Source organism: Takifugu flavidus, chromosome 9 (assembly GCF_003711565.1).
Source record: "Takifugu flavidus isolate HTHZ2018 chromosome 9, ASM371156v2, whole genome shotgun sequence".
Taxonomy (NCBI): Eukaryota; Metazoa; Chordata; class Actinopteri; order Tetraodontiformes; family Tetraodontidae; genus Takifugu; species Takifugu flavidus.
In genome coordinates this window covers 317,325-336,942 of record NC_079528.1, presented here as the reverse complement: position 1 = coordinate 336,942, position 19,618 = coordinate 317,325, and the positions used below count along the sequence as shown (strand labels likewise).

General features: G+C 47.2%; 2 protein-coding genes across 4 annotated transcripts in view; both read right to left on the bottom strand.

Moving 5' to 3' along the window:
• Nucleotides 1-520: 520 nt before the first annotated feature.
• On the bottom strand, nt 521-2,393 carry si:dkeyp-72g9.4 (uncharacterized). The gene is made up of 2 exons (XM_057043048.1): nt 2,108-2,393; nt 521-1,545 (listed from the first exon to the last, which is right to left on the bottom strand). Exon 2 carries the CDS (start codon nt 1,541-1,543, stop codon nt 818-820), a length of 726 nt encoding a protein of 241 aa, XP_056899028.1. The 5' UTR covers nt 1,544-1,545; nt 2,108-2,393; the 3' UTR covers nt 521-817.
• A 1,896-nt stretch (nt 2,394-4,289) lies between these two features.
• Nucleotides 4,290-19,618, bottom strand: part of LOC130531189 (A disintegrin and metalloproteinase with thrombospondin motifs 2-like) — a 77,024-nt gene continuing 61,695 nt past the window's right edge. For 2 of the 3 annotated variants that reach the window (XM_057043046.1, XM_057043044.1), the window contains 19 exons: nt 19,533-19,616; nt 17,868-18,024; nt 16,864-16,969; nt 16,544-16,687; nt 16,085-16,217; nt 15,541-15,570; nt 14,413-14,526; nt 14,184-14,329; nt 13,929-14,104; nt 12,667-12,800; nt 12,463-12,586; nt 11,478-11,558; nt 11,236-11,399; nt 10,979-11,135; nt 10,770-10,905; nt 10,463-10,670; nt 10,254-10,383; nt 9,907-9,990; nt 4,290-6,932 (listed from right to left, as the gene is read on the bottom strand). In XM_057043046.1, the coding sequence (XP_056899026.1) occupies nt 5,086-6,932; nt 9,907-9,990; nt 10,254-10,383; nt 10,463-10,670; nt 10,770-10,905; nt 10,979-11,135; nt 11,236-11,399; nt 11,478-11,558; nt 12,463-12,586; nt 12,667-12,800; nt 13,929-14,104; nt 14,184-14,329; nt 14,413-14,526; nt 15,541-15,570; nt 16,085-16,217; nt 16,544-16,687; nt 16,864-16,969; nt 17,868-18,024; nt 19,533-19,616 (4,155 nt within the window). In that variant the 3' untranslated portion in view covers nt 4,290-5,085. The remainder of the gene's footprint in view (nt 6,933-9,906; nt 9,991-10,253; nt 10,384-10,462; nt 10,671-10,769; nt 10,906-10,978; nt 11,136-11,235; nt 11,400-11,477; nt 11,559-12,462; nt 12,587-12,666; nt 12,801-13,928; nt 14,105-14,183; nt 14,330-14,412; nt 14,527-15,540; nt 15,571-16,084; nt 16,218-16,543; nt 16,688-16,863; nt 16,970-17,867; nt 18,025-19,532; nt 19,617-19,618) is intronic. The other variant, XM_057043045.1, reaches the window with a different exon arrangement.

Below are 19,618 nucleotides of genomic sequence, written 5' to 3'. Positions count from 1 at the left end.
CCATTTGTGTGATTCTGGAGTTTTGGCTGGGGGAGCGGTTGGTTTTAGGCTGCCCTCTAGTGTTCAATCAGTGGCATTACATCCTGGGTCGCCATTACGTCATGAAGGGGAGTTTTCCATCTATACCAGGTCAGGTTTGATACATTTTATCCTTAGTAATCTCTGCGGAGTACTGTCCATCGTGTCCTCCCCCAAATTTCATTCAGTTTAATTCAGCTGGTTAAATGACATTAAGTCATTTTTGACTGTACTGTAATTTCCCAGCATGTCATTGTGTCATGCAGGCCGTGCAAAAACAACAGCACCACCGGAGTCCCGCCTGTTTAGACCTCAGCTGTGTTATCTTCCTCTCAGCCCGTGTCTCTCCACCCTCGTGTTTACCGGTGAAAGGATACCACCACAGTTACCATGGAAACGCCACTGGCTGGCACCAGCAGAGGCGAGAATGGAGTTCATTTTCCAAGGATTCACGCAGGCACAGAACAGGGCTGACTGACAACAGGAAAAACAATTCTGCTCCTTCAAGATTATCAAAAATGAATTTAATTGATTCACAATCGGATCACAAAAACACTGGAAGGTAACAAAAAAAAAGAGGATTTTGCAGGTATTGTCTGTTTTTTTGTGACTTTTACATAATCACCAGCATACAGCAAGCACAGGTAACAACGCCCCTCTTTTTTTTTAAACAATCTGTAATAAATCACTTCTTATATCTGCATATTACACATCTATCTGTATTAACGTCAATGTGTCATGCACTGAACGAACAAAAGACTGAGATCATTTGCTGAGGGCTTCTGTCCATTTGGTCTTTCTAAACCTCAGCGATGGCGGGCAGCATGCAGGCCCGTGCACGTGCCTCTCTCCACGCCGACCTGCATTCAGAGATCCACTGAGAGATGAGGGACTGTTTGTTTGGATCCTGCGGCCCTCTGTCTCCTGCCCTCCTGGCCTCTGCCCGGGCCACGCTGTGTTTCGGGGAGCTCTGTGAAAGTGAGGCGTTGCTGTGCAGCTCGGGGGTGCTGTTCTTGCGCTGGCGTGGGAGGTCAGGACTTAGAGCACGGGGGATGCTGTGGGCCCTGGAGCGGGGGCGACCCTCCCACAGGCTGCCGCGCGGCTTCACAAACTTCCCCTCAACAATCACGCCCCCGGAGAGGGCCTCCTGGTGTCCGTAAATATACTCAAGAGGGTCGGAGTTGCCGAACACCAGACTGCCGCCCGGCTCCCTCTCATCCTCCCGCTGGACGGGGCGCTCAGACTCGTCTGTCGGAGAGCCCAGACGGGTCGGACGCAGCCTCCGGTTGGTTGCATCGACCTGTCGTGAGCGTCTGCTGGTGGGGGAAACCTCCCTGATGGGGAAGGTGGGGTGGGCGAGGTGGCAGATGGAAAGCAGGTAGTCCTCAGAGGTCACGGCCTGGGCGTGAGCGGCGATGTGGAGCGTGTTGGCCTCGTTCAGATCCCTCACCGACTCCTCCGTGCCCTCTCTGATGGTGGGCAGCAGCAGCCTCCTCTTGGACAGCAGTTGGGATCGTGGACGCATGGCTGATGGAACATCAAAACAAACGCAGACTCAAATATTTGGCACGTCAGATGTGTGTGTGTCTAAATCCAGGTTAGAGGCTTGAATGTTCAGGCAGTCCATCCCCCCCATCACAAGTTTGCGCCCATCAGTCATATGTTGTCTCCTCTCGCCTATATGAGCCTCTCCTCCTCCTCCTCCTCTGCTGCTTACTTTGGAGGCGCAAACAGCTCAAAAACACCAACAGTCCCAGCAAAGCTGCAGAAATAGACGCCTATTTTTAAAGACACCTCAGTCGTGTAAAGCCGCAGAATGCGTCTGCTTGTATTTTCCCGATGGCGAGTTGCCCAATATTGTAAGAACCCTGAGTTCTTCGCCCGTGATGTATTTTAATCTCAACCTCCGGGCCAAAAATAGAGCCAGCCAAACCCAAAAATGCCAGCCTTTCTTCCAAGGTGTAGCCACGGCTAAATTTAGACCAGACCTTTGTTTACAGGGCTGGAATGGCTGTTTTACAGCAGCGGCTCCGAGCTCCACACACAAACTCCCTGACACCTTCATGCACAACTGTGCATCCAGACTCACCTCTGATGAATCCAGCCGGTCCTCTTTTTCTCTTCTTCTGCTCTCACAGCCTCCAAATTCTCTGCTGCCCAGAGTGGGTCTAATTTACGCTGCCGTCTCTCCTGCCAGTGATGCTGCTGCTCCGCGAGCGATCCAGCTGCCTCTGACCAGAGGCGGCAATAGACTGTAGATTTAACATCTCCTCACATCCCGCCCTCCCTCGTTCTCTCTATCCATAGCTCACTTTTGGTTTGCCCTCCTTCTCTGGATCTAAAAATAGACACACCATCCATTTCCTGAACTCCAGCACTGTCATTGGCTCGCTGTCTTGATGGAGAAAGAAAGAGAGGAGAAGAGAGCGAGAGAGGGAGAGAGAGAGAGAGGAGAGAGGAGAGAGGGAGAGAGAGAGAGAGAGAATGCTATTAGAGCTTAGATGTGAGAAGGAAAGACGTAAATTAAAGCATTTGAGCCAGCTGACAGGGAACGCGCTCATGTGCGTCGAATCAGAGAAACATGTGAGCGTTAAACGTGTGAGTGTCAGGATTTTGCTCGTGTTTCTGGTTCAAACACAGAGTCACAGGACCGCTGACCTTTGGAAGCCCGAGCATAATAAAGGGATTTATGCCCCGGACTCACACTTCTGTTTACAACATTTATAGTGTCCACAGCAAACCTGCAGGAGGAGCCGGAGGAATGAGTTAATAATAAAATATATTCGGCCTCTCAAAGCTGAATTTCTGCACTTTCTCAGCATATAGGACAATTATTGTCACGTGGATATCAATACTAAGCAACACAATTTAGAAAATAATATATGTTATGGTGTTTTTTTTCATTCTGCCCCCCTCCCTTCCCCCGGGGTCATTCTAGGAACAGGTCATCTGGTCTCTATTACCTATTCCCATGTAATAAGCACTGTTTTAACTCTGCACCTCCTGAAGCAGCATTCAGCTGCTCTGTCTGACTGTTTCTGGACTCTTTATTCTTCTCCTCCTCAACTGCTGCATTTGGACACTTTCACAAACCTTTAACCACCAGATAAAAGAGACTGAATAGAAAATAAATTGGAGAAATCCCGGAGGTTTCAGGACACACGATGGACACGATGTGAGACGTGCACCTGCACAAAGCGTGCGCTTGTGCGTCAGTCAGTGGAGTATCAACCCCCCTTTTGTTGTTTTCATAATTATAATGATTCTTTTAATTATTATAGTGATTATTATGATTTCCTTTGAACACTGCATCATATCAAGCTATAAAAAGATTCTTGGATTTTTATGGCTTTCTAGTCTCTGAGTCACGAGGAGCTAAATTTGTCTCACACAGGTCACAGTTACACGTGCCATTAAGTGGTTTTTCTTCCCTTTTAATGTATTCATCCGTGTGCATGCTGGGAAAACAACGTGCACCACAATGGGCTGTAGTTCACATTGAATTTATGGAAGAAGGGGAAAAAAACGACATGAAACGTGCCAACATGTGGAGAATATGAGCTAAGCTGCTGCTGAGTGGGGTAATCTGCACCGAGGAGCAGGAGCAACAATATTAGCCAAATATGACATTTAAAAAAAATGTGGACTAAGGAGACATCGTGTCTGTTTCGCCCTCCTGCGCTTTTGTAGGTTTATAGCACAGAGGAAATATTACGAGACACTTACTGGCCAATGCCCTACATTCCACTGCTGATGAGAACCTACCGGTAATCTATTATTCTTACGACCCTCTGTGACGCACCTGTATGCTTTAGAGACAACCATGGAGCTTGTTCCTCTCCTGTAGAGATGATTAGAGAGGGGCTGAAATGAGGCTCTACCCACAAGATCGGCTCTACAGGAACCTGATGTTTAGTGAAACCATTCAGGCTCAACCCAAAAACAAATACATCTTCACCATCTCCTCCTCCATTTGAGCGATCGGCCAGCTTCTATTTGGGGAATAAGATCAGAGACTCATGTGCTGAACTTGCTATTCTCAGTCTGTCAAGATTTTAAAAAATAAAGGCAATGAAATGAGGGCTGACGCTTTAAAGGGAGCCACGCCAATGTTCCAGACATTACATCATCACGCTACACGTGGCTTAATATAGAAAATTCATTTAAAAGTGGAGCAAACAGGGAGTTGATGAAGTGACTGATTGAATTTTGCAGTGGCGTGAGGTCTAAATCCGATGACGGCGTGCCAATCAGTTACAAAACACGGTTAATTTGCACATTACCAAAAGCACTTAAGCTTTAATAAATATTACACATTAAGTTCTTCTTCATATGTACAGATATCGTACAGAAAGATCCATAGGTTCTGCTACATAAACATTTAGAAAATCAAACTGTCCCTCAGAGTTTCTCTTAATATAAAAAGCTTTGTTTGTTTTAAAAACACTTATAACTAGTAACTACTATGTACTTAACTGAATATATATTAGCAACATTTCTGCAAAATTGGAAAAGACGATATAAAAAAGCTAGTTCATAGATCATTGTCATGCTTTGCATGTCTATCCAGCTTAAAGAAACATAAATTCCTTTAAAAAAAAGCACCTTTTTTTCCACAATATGACCAAAAGCTAAACCTTTGATTGCATAGCACCCAGCATTTATTGCATCATATCCAGTCTATAGGATGTATTGATAGTGTTTGCACGATTTTGTCCTGTAATAGCGGTTACCACGAGCTGATTAGCATCTGCTAGCAGGGCAAAGAGCAGCAGTAGGGCTGGATTTTGTGGTTTTATCCTGAAATGCCAACAGGGGGCATCGTTTCATAAAGTAACTATTTACATCCTTGTTATGCCTGGAATGAACAGCTTAGGGAATAAAAGCATAAAATGAAACTACGCATATTTAAACCCCTGTGCTTTTCTTTGCCCGAGGCAGTTGTTCCGTTCGGCCATGATGTTCTCTGCAGTCCGTCCTGGGCACCAGGGTCGCCCTGAGGTCCTCAGCTGAGACGGTCTAAACGGGGTTCCCAACAGTCCGTGCGGCTTGGAACGAGGAGACCCGTCATGCTGCGTGGCCTCTCTTCATCCTCAGGAGAAAGTTCCTCTTCTCCTCCAGGAGCTCTTGAATACGTTTGTTCTTGGTTCTCTCTCTGAGGTTCACCCGGTGTTTTGGGATCAGGTTGTTCTGGGAAACGTCACCGTCTACGCCTGTGTTCTTGTTATAGATGTCGATTAGATTGTTGTCGGTCTCGTCTGGCCTTCGCCGAGGTCTTTGCGTCACCGGGTTGACCGTGCGTGTCGCCGTTGTCGGGGCGACAGTGGCGTGGTCCGACAGCGACGTGGGGACTGGGTTGTTGACGAGGATGAATTCAGACTGGTCCAGCCAGGGCGAGGAGGGGACGTCCATCATATCCTCGCTGCTGATGGTCGGGATCACCATGGTGAGGCCGTCCTGCAGGACCATGGTGTCGCTGATCATGGCCACATTGCTGAAGGACCCTGTCATGTCATCACCGCTGAGGATGGCCCCACTAGTTACTGGGATGTCACCACTGTTGCTGATTGGGACGTCAATATGTGGAATAGTTCCACTTGACATGTTTGCATCTTCTCTTTGGGTTGTTGTTGCATCACCAAAACTGCTGGGTGTCGTAGTCGCAGCCCTGAGGTACCACAGAGGAGTATGTGCACGTGTGGTCGGGTCCTCACTGGAGCCAATGTCCACAGGTGTCAGAGGTACTCTGGTGCTGGATGGAACTGTTGAAGACAAGTGTTCTGTTATTGCGTCTGGCTCTAGAGTGAAGGGCTGGAATTGATAGGGCAAAGTTGTTGTTTCAAGTGTTTGATTTTGTGGATTCATCTTTTTGTCAATGGCCTTCGTCTGGTTAGAACTAGTTTCTGAGTTTTGGCTCTTCTTGGACTCAGAGTTTGGCTTCTTTGGCAGATTTTTCTTTGCCTGGACTGGCTTTTTAGTATTGCTCTTTGGTTGAATGTCCTTTTTGGGTTTGGTCTTTGGTGGAGCCTTTTTGTGTAAAGGTTTTTTTGAAACTGGCTTTTTAGGAGTAGCGTTGGCTGGAGTAGACTTTTTAGGAGAACCATTAGCTGGAGTAGACTTTTTAGGAGTACCGTTGGCTGGAGTAGACTTTTTAGGAGTACCGTTGGCTGGAGTTGACTTTTTAGGAGTACCGTTAGCTGGAGTAGACTTTTTAGGAGTACCGTTAGCTGGTGGTTTTTCAGTAACTGTTTCTTCTTGGTTGTGATTCCTTGTGAGATCATTAGTTTTCTTTTTGGGTTTGGTCTTTGGTAGATCATTTCTAGTTGTGTTTTTGAGAGCGTTATCCTTCTTGGTGTTGATCTTTGGTGGCTTTATGTATTTGGTCTTCTTTGGTGGAATACTCTTTTTGGGCTTAGATTTGACTGGGGTTTGTTCTGTTATGGACGGAGTTGTCCTTGTTGGGAGAAGGGTGGCAACAATGGCACCAGATGTTGTTGGGCTAACTGTGTTACTGTATGGATCTGTGGTAACATCTGTGTCTGGGGCAGGCAGATGCAGAGGCTGGGAGGTGGTCAGGACTGGGCTACCTGGTGTGGAAAATGCCATGGGGAGGACCGACGTGTTAATGGAAGCTGTTGTGGTGATAACTGGTGTAGATGTTAGTGGGGGAGGGGTGGAATGAGAGACGGTCCATGGAGGGACAGTGGTATGGACAGAAGTGAAGAGAAGGCCGATGAAGCTGGTGGACGTTGGTGGAGATGTGACCCTGGGTCGAATAGGAATGGATCCTCCGGGCGAGTTGGTGACATCGCTGCAGGACTTGCAGCACATGCGCTGGAAATCGGGCAGGGAGCAGTGGCGCTTCAGCACCTCCATGCGGCAGAAGGAGGAGCGGTCTCCTGCACAACGCTGACCTGCGGAGCAGAAGACAGAGAGCTGAGACGGCCGGAGAAGACCCGTTCAAGAATCCATACAGTGTGTGCAGAGTGCAGTAGAGAAGCCAAACCATTAGCAGAGGATGCAGGAAGGAAGAGGAGGAAAAAGCCCAAAAATGAAGAGCAGTCAGGAGATTAGTCCAGAACAATGATGGAAGGAGGACGAGTTGCCCCCGTTTCAGGACGGAAGCTTTGTGTCACCGTCATGTTGGCGTCAGCCCGTTAAACTAACACATTTGTGCATCACTGTGGCATAAATCCTGGTTCTGCTGGCAAAGAGAACCCCCAGAGAAGTGGAGCAGTGGGCGATCCCAGTGAGAGAAGGTCACGCTTTCTTTTTTGAAACATTTTTATTGATACAACGTTGCTGTTGAGAATGACAGTAACTGAAACAATGAGATGTATGCCCCACCTTGCTCAATATATAGATATATTTTCTTTTCTTAAGAAAAATAATTCAACTGTATCGAAAGTTACAAGTTCACAGTCACTTTGGTAAAACACTTCATTACTTGGAAATCAATCGGTGTATCAACTGAAAAATAATAAGAATAATAATAAAAAAAAGAAAAACATGAACTACATAAATCATACAGGCTGCTTAAATAAAATACATAATTTCCATGACGATGTAAAAACTGGGATGGCACGTTAAGTGTCATATGAAACATTTACAAAACATTAATAAAATTTCCCTGATAAATCAAAGTGCATATAGACGCAGTGCACGTAGTCCATCTGAATGTTTCTTCAACGTTTGCCAAACGTTAGCCAGCCCCACACAGCAGGCCAGTGAAGCCACAAAACAGTTACCCATAGTATAGAATATTATAGAAGAAGATAACAGTCATGAACGTTATTAAATACAGTCAACACCAATGTTATATACAGTCGCACTGCTAGGTCTGGCTTGGTCTCAAACAGTCCAACTCCAGCAGGAGGAAACCTTGGATAGCTCGCTACATAGTCACAACAGAAATATGTGATCACAATACAATGACAAGTCTGAAGTGTTTCTTTTTTACTATTTTTATCTCTTTTAGCTCGATGCCATGCGTGTCGGTACCCTAGCCCCCCTTCGTCAACCCCTCCCAGCAGCCAGACGCGGGTCCGACGCGGGTCCTCGGTAGGTTCGGACGGTCGGCGGGTGTGAGTTTGTTAAGTCAGTTTGAAGCTGCCTCTATTCCGAGTGAAATCTTTGAATGAGTAAAGCCGTCTCTTTCACAGATAAAAGCCATTACATTCAATCCAAGATAAGGCATTGTTTATGTGGTTAATGTTCATCAAAGCAAAGTGAGATCATCAGACGCTCCCAAATCAAAGCTTATGAGGTATTTCTGTATCTGTGGTGTGTAAAAACCCGAAGGATGAAACTCACTCACTCACTCACTCACTCACACACACATGCACACGCACAGAGACACACACGCACGCACGCACGCACGCACACACACACACACCACACACACACACACACACACACACACACACACACACTTCGCTCAGACACGACATCCATGCACGCCATGCATACAGGTGGTGGACGCTAATGTGCATGACTTAACGTGTTCTGAGAAAACAAAAAGAGATGCGACAGTAAACCACTGATCCATCTGAGAGAATGGAGAGGCAACTAACTGACCAAGTCCTGCATAATATAGGTCTTACCCTTTTCCCCCCATAACACTTTACCTTTTATTAAATATTCATCTGTATTCATGTAAAATCAATAAAAAAATACACGTAACAGTCAAGGATCTAAACGATCAATAGCAGTCCCAAGGTTTTAGGCAAATAAGCTACAGCTTATTCATGTTAAAACATTATTAATATTATTGTTACTCATATAGATTTAGATTCATAGGTATATATAAATACAAATATATTTATAGATGTATTTGTTTAAAGTCTGCAAGCACAAATAAGCTGCATTTATTGAACTTCAGAATAACAGTCAAAGAGAGGATGGCTGATGATGAGGTGACATGGGAAGCCACCCTAAGTGGTCAGACTACCCTGTGGTTTTTATTTTATTTTTTAAAATGGTAATGCTTCACCTCATAGTTCCCTCCCACCAAAACCCGACTGATTACACGCATCACTTCCTGTCACTGTGCTGACTTCCTGTCAACCAGAGAATGGACCGTAGAACGCGACACCATTCTCATCCCCAAATGGAGCCGGGATGTCTGATGAGCACTAGCAAAGATGTCCTCATTGTGACAAGATCACATTCACAATAAAGCTTTCATGTTTTTAAACGCGTTTTTTTAAATATATTTATATATATATTTATATAACCTCTCTTTTTATTTTCACACCTGTTGCGCCTCACGATGAAAGTGCGCTACAGAAAGAAGAAATTGCAGCTGCACCTCAGGATTGGCAACCAAAGACGACACGCAACGAGCTCGCGCAAAACACGGCCGCCAAACGCAGGGTGGTGGTGGTGGTGGTGGTGGGGGGGGTTCCCTCGCACGTGAACGGCTTTGACACATTTCAGGAGGTGCCAGTGAAAACCTGTTCGACACTGTCGGCCACGTTGAAATCTTTTTCACGTCAAGTTTTTGGATCTTTTAAGTTACTGACTGGCCAGCGGTTACAACACAATGCTCCACAAAAGGAGAGAGAGAGAGAGACAGAGAGAGAGAGAGCAAGAAAAAAATCAGCCAGCACCCACAGGAGCCAGAGACATCCCCCGGTCAGAGCCGTCTCAGGAAACACACACAGAGAGGCGATACCCCCCCCCAAAAAGAGAAGCGAAAGCTTTGCCGCTCGCTCACGGGCGTGGGCACAGGCACAGGTTACATGTGCAGGGCGGCTCAAGGGGTCAGCCGGGGCCGACCCTGAAGAGACAGGAGGACAGAGACGGGCAGGGCCCAGCAGAGGACAGACATGCAGCTGCGGCTGTCGCTGTGGAGACCAGGCTGGGAACTATAGAGGGAGGTTTTACGTGAGGAGATCTTCGGGTACGGATTGGGTCGAGACAGCCACTGGATCAGGATGTTGCCATTTTTGTTGAGGTCTGATGAGCCCTCTGCAGGAAAAGGAGACCCTTTCAGCATTCATTTACATGTGACTTCTGATCATATATTGGTTTATTGAATTAATTATCATCGTCAATAAGTCCTGCTGCCGTTCATTTATCTCTATTATGTTCAGTGAATCCAAAAACACGAGCTCAAACTTCCTGGTAATTCACAAATATGAGCTAATGGAAGTGCAGCCTAGCAACAAGTCGATTGTGGCCTCCCAGGACGGCTGTAGTTGAGGTACCACTGATGTTTGGGGTCCACTCACTTGGACATGGGTCCAGTCGGCAGACTCTGATGGTGTCGGGCTTGCTGTCCAGGCACAGTCCGATGGTGTTGTCTCGGGTGTGGCACAGAGCCTTCCTCTGCTGCGTCCCGTTACCGCACGTCACGGAACACTGCAAACAGGCGAGACGTTACAGTTCCAACAGTAAGATGCTCAAAGGTGAGAGGCAGTCCCGAGGAAGACCGGTGTACCTGCGACCAGGGTCCCACCCTCCACTGGGTGGGGCAGGGCTGGCGGTTGCAGGCTCTGCGGGATTCTGGCCTGTTGTCGTTGCAGTGTTTGTTGTGGATGGGGCGCGTGGTGTTGTCCTCCGATGGCTGCACGCAGCTGACGGTTCGGATCTGCAGTCCTGTCTTCCCGCAGGCTTTGCTGCAGTTCTGCCAGTCTCCTGTAACCCAGCTGTGGAACGCAGCAGAACAGAGACAGTCCGGATGAGTCCAAGGAGCCAAGTGAACCCGTTGGGAGTGCACCAGCTATATGAATGGAGTCAATGCGCACATGGGCGGAGGGCAGGACTTCTGGTTGCAGTCTCTGACGTCCCCTCTCGGCTTCATGTTGGATTTGTTACAGAAGCTCTTGTGGACCATCTTGCTGTCCACTTTCCTCCTGCAGCCATATCGCAGATACTGCTTCCCTGCAGTCACAGAGGATGGAGCATTGGAGGACTGTAAAGGGTCACTGATAACCACCAGCAACCATGACTGTACCTCCACCGCAGGGTCTGGAGCAGAAGGACCACTTCTTTGGAGCCCACTCGTAGGAGCTGTCTTCCACCAGCATGTTGTTCTGGATGGCAGTGTCACTGTCCATGTTCATCATGTACTTATAGGACAAATTCACATCCTCGTCTCCGTGTAATTTCATCTGCCGGTGGATAAAATAAAAAAATGAATCTAATAATTTGCCTAATTTGTGTAATTTTGAGAGCAAGAATGTGGTTGAAGGGTAGAATTTATTTCAGTACCATGATCAGAATTCCATGTCGGAGAGGGCCGGTGGTCTGAAGCGTCTCCTTGCCGTCATCGTACTCGTATTCCCACTCCACGCCTTTCTCTATCATTGAGCGGGACTCCAGATACTCATTTTCCCCGTTCACAAAGAAGAGACCTGATGCCACATTCTTCACAGCTGCAGGATTAAACCACCACAAAATTATAATCTGACTGTAAAAAAGTGGCAAAAACACACTGAAGAAAAGCAACGTACCTAAAGTGTGTGAAGTTGCCTTCAGCTCTTGGATCAGTAGGTGTCTCGCTCCTCTGGGAATCTCAAGAACCTTCAGGAAACCTGAAAGTGCGCGCATGCACACACACACACACACACACACACACACACACACACACACACACACACGTGCGCGCGCACACATACACAGACACACACATAGGGAGGCAGAGAGTTGACCCATTTTTTAAATCTGCTTTTTCTTATTTCAGCCATTAATTCACAAGTTCAATTAGTATCATGACGAGGGTTGACTTGAATGTCCTGATAATAATAATAATAAAAAAAAATAAGGTGAAATGAGCTTTGATGTAACTGCTTCCAGGGGGCTTGCCTGGCTCCAATTCTCCACAAGAGGGCAATGTCGAGTTAAGTATTACGGGAGTTGGCGGAGACAGACCAGGAAAGGTCTGCGAGTGGACAACACCAGTATTTATCTTGCATTTACAACATGACAAACAACTCCTGCTCTGATGGAACATGATGTATGAGACATGAAGAATACCTCTGGCCAGAGAACAGGCTGCAGAGGCACTTATTTTCCCCCAGGTTGCACTGACATTATAAGCAACATGGGATTGTGATTTATTAAAGATCAGAATGTTCAGATCTAACTATTATACAAGCAAGAGCAACATGAGTTTTGTCTGCTGGGACTTTTCCCATCTAACACCACCCTCGTTCCCCCTGATACATTTTGAATTCCCCAGAGGTCAGCTCATCGCCGGCCTCTCATTATGGAAACAGACTGTCACCACTCCCCTCCAGCTGGGCCAGTGAAGGTTAAAGCGGCCTGAGTTCAGACCCACAGTGCAGCGTCATGCCACATGTGCCCAGGTTTGGACCAAGCACTAAACTCTGAGCTCTGAATTATAAATGTTGAGGTTTGCTTGAAATGAATGAAACAATAATGAAGTATTGGTCCTGACCTGCTTCAGAACTCTAGAGCTGAATCATCTGGTCATACCTTGCTTCTTGGATGTCCGAGTGATGGTGTCCTTGAAGGTTTTGCAGCTGGAGTTGTCTCCTCCACACACTCCACATTTGTCCTCCTGCTTCGAGGAGCCGAACAAGCCGTCACAGCCCACTTTCTGTTCAGCCGGGGGAAAGTTTCATTTGTCTGACCAGAGCGACGGCTGCGGTCACGCTCGGACACGGGAAGGCCACTCACCTCACACTCCCCGCGCACACACACACTGTGGGGGTCCTTGTAGGAGCAGCGAGTCCCGTCCAGGACCACTTGGTCCGTAGAGGCGACGGAACGTGTCTCTTTGGACTGGCAATGCAGGTTGCAGCGTTTGTTAGCTGCAAGACAAACACAACAAAGGGGATTTTGATGATGTCATCAATACAGTGAGCACATGTTTCATCTTCAGAACGAGTCAGCATGACTCCACGTGTCGGCCCGAGTCAGTCTGCAGCTTCGGGAGCCTCCAGAGACTAAAGCTGGCAGACCACCACCACGAGAATAAACACCTCTGCTGCGTTATGACCAGAGAGAGTTTTTGCTGCTGCTCAGAGCTGTAATAGTGCAATAGGTCTGAGGAACTCAGGTTAAAGTAGATCAAAACCAGTTCACAAGAAGTATCTAAGTGACCAAAGATGCTCTGATACTGCAATTATCCATTACCTTCAGTCCGTTCTTAAACTCCTCACAACATAGTCTCTGAATCATTTGATTTAAAATTCAGCCTGTGTGTGTTCCTTTTTGTCACTCTCTCTTTAAAACCCTCTGAATTGCATTTTAATTAGCGTGAAAGTTGCTGCATGAATAAAGAGTTATGGATCGATTTCAGTACGCTGTGATAATCCAGGCAAGGTGGAATTTATAGTTTCATAGCTCGAAAATCAAACATCCTCTGACAGACAAAGGGTTTTTAATGGTGCAAGGACATCTTTACTCTTGTAACTCAATACCTTAGCAGCGCTATATTGCACTTTTAAAAGAAATGGAAAATAAAATGTAAGTAGAAATCAATTTGTTTAATTTTCCTGCATTAATACACTGTTGATGTGTGATTCTGATTGAATGTGGCCCCCCCACCACACACATACAACCCCCCCCCACACACACACACACAATGGGGAACATTTAAATTTCATTTTTCTCTCTCATGAGTAATTTACACTTAAAAAAAAGTTCAGTTAGTTGTCTAATAACTTCATGTTAAGAAGCTATAAAAACATCTACTTTGAGAGCGGGATCATGCGCATTTTCACTAATAAAGAGGGAAGATTTAATTAGAGACAGAGAAAATGAAGACGCTTCTAAGAAGATGGCTTTGGAGCCTTTGGAGGAGACGGTGTGTTTTATGTGAGGGTGTAGTCGAGGCTGGGAGTTGTCCTCAGCAGCACGGCCAGATGTGAGTGACCATAACAGAACAGCCACATCTTCTCTGAGCGGAACTCTTAGTGGTGGGTGTGTGCACTCACGGTCAGGGTGTTCATAAGGCAGCCAATGGTGCTTGTTGCTATGTAGCTCAAACTCGGGTTCCCAAGTGCGACATTGCTCCTCCCTCGGGTCGTTGTAGATGTCCTCGCACTCGTTGGTGTTGCACATCTGGAACTGGTAGGTGGCTCCCAGGCAGGTGCGGCCTCCGTTGAGCGGTCTGAGTAGAGTGGAGGACAGAGGACAGGTGAGTTATTTGCCCATTTATTTGCACCTGCCAGTTGTCTTCTTGCCCTTACCTTGGACTGTCACATTCACGGGTGCGAAACTTCACCCCACCCCCGCAGGTGCGCGAGCACTGGCCGAACTTGCTCCACGCGCCCCAGTTTCCGTCTTGCTTTTTGATGTCAGCGGTCAACCAGATGCAGTGACCTTTAAAGCAGTGCTGGACAAAAACACAGTGCGGGTCGCGTGTGCTGTTTGGACGATTGCGCCGTCAGAGATCTGACAAATCCACATGAGATCTACCTTCCCGTTCCCACACGTGGTGCCATCGATGGGGGGTCCTTTCTTGGTCTTGCAGAAAAAGGGATTTTCTGGGTGGCTACACCACAGCTGCTTGCACGGGTCAAATGTACGGTACTGCAGGGGGACAGACAATAACTGAGTCTTGCGTTGCACAGGGGGCAGCAACTCAAGCTTAACTAATGAAATACAGCCACCACGGGAAAGCTGGAGTAGGACTACGTAAATACCGAAAACAGGAAGTCAAAACAAACAGCAACCACATGGTATTATACCAACGATAACAACACCGACCCTGGCTCGTGTCACGGCACACGTCACTGAGAAACACACAGCCATGCAAACCAAATGATGACAGAGAGAGACAACACCCTCAGAACGACACAGCTCATGGTTTAATTGGGACACGAGGGAGGTCAGAGGGCGACAGGTTAAGAGGCCAAACGGAGAGGTCTCACTGACCTTTAAAATGCCCCTAGGCACAGATCAAGGACCAAATTCTCTGATATGGACCATTGATGAGGATACCACCAAACTGACCTGCAGTCCAGTGTCTGAGGGGCCGTGCCCTCCTCCCTCCTTTCCACAGACTTCCCAACCCACCATGACCCCAGGGAATCTTTGCAGGTCAGAGGGCGAGTCGGATTCAGTGGCTAGACTGTGGTAGGTAATCACCATGACATCAGACTGGAGGATCCTAAAAGCTGAAGTGAAACATGGAAAAACAGCCCCTGTTCTGGCTCAGTCATTTTTCCTTGGATGGGAAAGTAATCTTTCCAACCTTTTCCAGTTGTTTATAGTCATGTGTGCCAATATAATGAGGCCCTTCCTGCCAGCACCGCTATGATTTAACACAGACGTGCAGGAAAAGAGTCAGAGTACGCTGCAGTTCGTTTGTGGAACCGTAGCCACTGGACCAACAGTCCAAGTCTTTTCAGACACTTTCTCTCAAAATGGGCATTTTAGAATCCTGCAGGCTAACATCCGAAATATGACAATGGGTGGAAACAGTACAAAAGAAAAAACATTACGCACAGTTACAACTTCAGAAGACGAAGAGAAACCAATAAAAAAAAATCTGAGAAAACAAATGATGGGCCACATGACTTCCGGGAGGTGGGGTCGCCTTACCTGCGTTCCTGACTGGCCCGCCTTTTGGAGCTGAGAGGGATGGGTTTGACAAGAGAATAGAGGGTAATCTAGTAGTGCGCGCAAAATCCGTGAACAAGCCTCTCTGCAAATGAAGCCTGGAGCGATCACGCCACGCTGGCTGCACGGTGTTGTGGATGAGCGCAGACGGCAAAAACACCCTTTCTACGCGTGTGCAGATGCGGCTGCATCAACGTAGACGCAACCTCACTTCTTAAATCATCAGTAACATTAACGGGAGAAGAAAAAGAAGTAGGTACAAAGCAATTACCTGCTTTAAGCAAGATGCCAATCCCACCAGTGGCCGGGAAAGGAAAGGAGGGGACGTCGGGAGAATGTGAATTGTTGTGTATGTGTGGCTGCTTTTACAGTCAGAGAAAGCAAAGGAAAACCTTCAGGGCTCAGGAGTTCCCGTGTAAATGTTCCGCTGCAGGATCCAGTGTAAACAACGCACTGGTCTCTTCTAAACCTGAATCTATGCGGCTTCGGTGTGTAAGTGTGGTTCAGTGGGGCCTGTGAAGCTTACCGCGGTGCACATCGTGTAGCCCGTGCCGAAGTCGAAGCGGCACTGCTCGTTCATGGAGTAGTGCAAACCAGGGAGCTGAGGCAGCGAAGGCCAGTTGTGGTCAAAGGGGTCGTCGCGCAGACAGTCGTAGGAGCTGGGTCAGGAGACAACAGGTCAGGGAAGTTGTCCATGTCCTTTTAATGCTTTAGACGGAATAGTGCTGATGATCCGTCCCGGAGTACAGATGATTGTTATGGTTATCATCTTTCAAATCTATTTCTTTTCTTTACGCTTTCCTCTTGTCGTGGTAATGAGGGAGCAAATGGTTTGACCAGAAGTGGATTTGCAGCCAGGAGAGAGTGGTTATTTTACCCGTAATGACAAATTCTGTCCCAACAGAGATGACTACAACTTAAATCTAGTTAACTATGACAATTAGATTAGCTTGCATGCAACAGTGTTTGTGTATTTGAGCCTCACTGAAGGTAGCGGCCAAGCTCTTGCATGCTACATCTGGACCAGTGAAATCGGTGGAAGGCAGCTTGTACCAGCGGGGCCATGATGCTGCCCATGTGCACTTCATCTCCACAGCGGTTACCCTGACCATCGTGCTCCATCCCTAGCCTGCAGACAGAGACAGAGACAGAGACAGAGACAGAGAGACACAGAGAGAGAGAGGGAGAGGTAAAAAAGGATCTATTTAATTAATACAGTAATAAATGTGCTACTATTTTGTCTTTATTTGTTGTTAAAGTTTTATTAGAAACAAAAAACAAGATAATTTGGGGGAATGAGCTTACACATGTCCTGTTTCATGTGCCACCACAAAGGCAGAGGAGAACCCATCCTCGTGGTTCAAAGTGCAGCTCCTGACGGGGTGGCACATGCCCGTTACTGGGGCGTAACCTAGGCAACAAGGGGGGAAAAAAACACAAAGGTTTCTTTTGGGCTACACTTTTACAGACTGAGCTGAAATTCTTGCCAGGACCTGTCATTACAGCAAAAGACAGCAAGTAAATTTAAACTTTTACTCTTTGAGACTATTTCAGTTACACATTTTGACCACGCTGAATCCTCTGCTGCCGGATCCACCGGACTCTCCGGAATTGTGATTTATCATCATTTTTCCTCGCTGCAGGATTTGGAAGTGTTACTGGCACAGGCGCGTCTCCGCCTCATGGCTTTGCTGCGCCGAAAAACAGCTTCACCTTCATTGGGAAACAGCTGGAGACGTCAGAAAGTGGCGGCAGGACGGGAGGTGACTTTGAAAAGTCCTTGAAAACATCCACTCTGAGTTCCCATTTTTAACTTTTGGATTCAGGGCTTGCAAACTGTTGAGACTCTGCGCGCATTGTGTCGGTCAAGAGACATGCTTGCGTACTTTCGGACACATCCCTGCTATGTGTATCCATAAAACCCTAAACTGTCACCTTCCTCCAGTACACATGCCAATCTCCAACTCCCTGTGTGCTTGTCTGTCTCATACTGCCTTTAATTGTGAGACTGTGGCCGGCCCTGCTCTGCTTATTGATTTCCTGCTGCTGAAGGCTCAGTCCAAGGGCAGCTGAAGGGCTTCTGGATAGGCCACTGCCTTTAGAGGCATCTCCCCTGGGCCTGGCTGTTAGCCTGCACTCTGCTGCACAGAAAAACCACCAACCACCAATCCCACAGTGCACGATGCAGCTGTTTCAGGCCAATGAAAGAAGAGATAAATTTACTGCATCTGCTCAAGAATTCCTCGCTTTCAGATTGGACAAATAAGTTGAGCAGAAAGAGTTCGGGGTGTTCTCGTATATTTCTTTACCCTGCATGCCAGTGGGGCCGAATTCCTGCCTGGTGAGGAAGATGGCGTGGTCGTGATACTCCGCGTCTCCCGTGTCCTGCTTCTGCTGCAGGAAGGCCCAACGACACACATTCTCCAAACTCTGAGACGGGTTGCCTATTTCGATCAGACTCGTGGACTGGAATGGACACACACACACACACACACACACACACACACACACACACACACACACACACACACACACACACACATATAGAGATCTGTTTTCAATCTTTGTTCAACAGAATTTATCCACACCTGTAGGGGGCAGTGTCACTTTGTTTTACAATGTCAGCACATCCCAGCAATTTGCTGAGGTGTACATCCGATGAACACGCACACACCCTCAGAGGGATCTGGTGAAGCTGAGAATTCTGTTGTCTTTATCTTGTGAATACCAAGTATGACAATGAATACACAGCTTGCTGCTAAGAGTCTTTGGGCTAACTGCATGTAGTTCCTAGTGGCGCCGTGAATGTGTGGCGAACAGGTACAAAAGATTCTCTTGTGATTAAAATTCAAACCCACACACTGATACAGATGTCTGCAACTTCTCCCAATCACCTTCACCTGCCTTCCCCATTACCCTCTCTGCTACCCACAGCCCATAACTTTAACACTTTAAAGATTTTCTCACTATTTTCACATGCTCAAAGCACAGCTATAACATATCACGTAGAGTGTGTGTACAATGTGCAGTTTGAAGACAAACGCGCCATTTAAATCTGCTAGTGCAAAAGTTAAGGAATTTATGCTTTAAGAACCTTCAAAAGATACTATTTTATGGTGCTCCATGTGTAAATCTTGCACTGAAATGTTTGTGTGAAGTTGTGAAGTGCGTGGGCGTGCATGTGCGCCCATGTTCAGGGTCACAGAACCAATCCGCAGCCTGTCTGGGTGCAGCTCTATTGCCGCGGTAATTGGGAATGATGGACAGCCAGAGCTTTGGCCAAAGCTGCACAGAGGCTGGTCTAGAATGACCAATGTGTGTGTGTGTGCGTGTGTGTGTGTGAGAGAGAGAGAGAAAGGGAGAGAATGCACGCATGGGACTGCAGGGAGCAGAGGAAGCGATAAGGCTACAGCAGCATCACAGTATCACAGAGGACCTACCCAGCAATCAAATCATTTATTGGGTAATCCCTGCCCTCTCTTGCTCTCTCTCTCCTTTTCTCTGCCCTCCATCTTTTCTCTCAGTTCTTCCCTTTCAGACTGGCAGATTGAGTTACCAAAAGGAAGAAAATGATGCTTCCATCATTGTCTGGCCTGTTTATGAATGAGGGAGGGCTATCATTGATTGTTTATCTTTTCCTGGACTTCCCATGATTCTGTGCTGCAGCCTACTGGGAAGAACAGTGATTGCATAACGCGCAGAGTTTCTGTATGCTTTGGTGCTGAACTGTGAAGGCGTGCGACTTGGAAACACTCCCCCGGGAGACTGCATGCTTTTAGTTCCTCTTTTGCTCAGTCCACTGGAATAACAGGCTCCAGGCATCTGTGCATGCTGAAGCACGCGCGGATGCATGCGCCTCTGTGTTTGTTTCTGTGTGTCTGTGCACCTGTGACCTGGCTGGGTCATGCCGGATGCACATATAGCAATTATCTCAGTCAACTCTTCCACAGGGTTGGCGTGTTTCCGGAACTTACCTTTCCTTGGCCGAGCATGATAATCCGCACCAGCACCACGTTGATCTTTGCTCCTAAAGACTGGTCGTGGTAGATCTCGTTCACCT

What these genes read in the sequence shown, in the direction of transcription:
- si:dkeyp-72g9.4 (XM_057043048.1), bottom strand. Translation starts at nt 1,543, where the DNA reads ATGCGTCCACGATCCCAACTGCTGTCCAAGAGGAGGCTGCTGCTGCCC.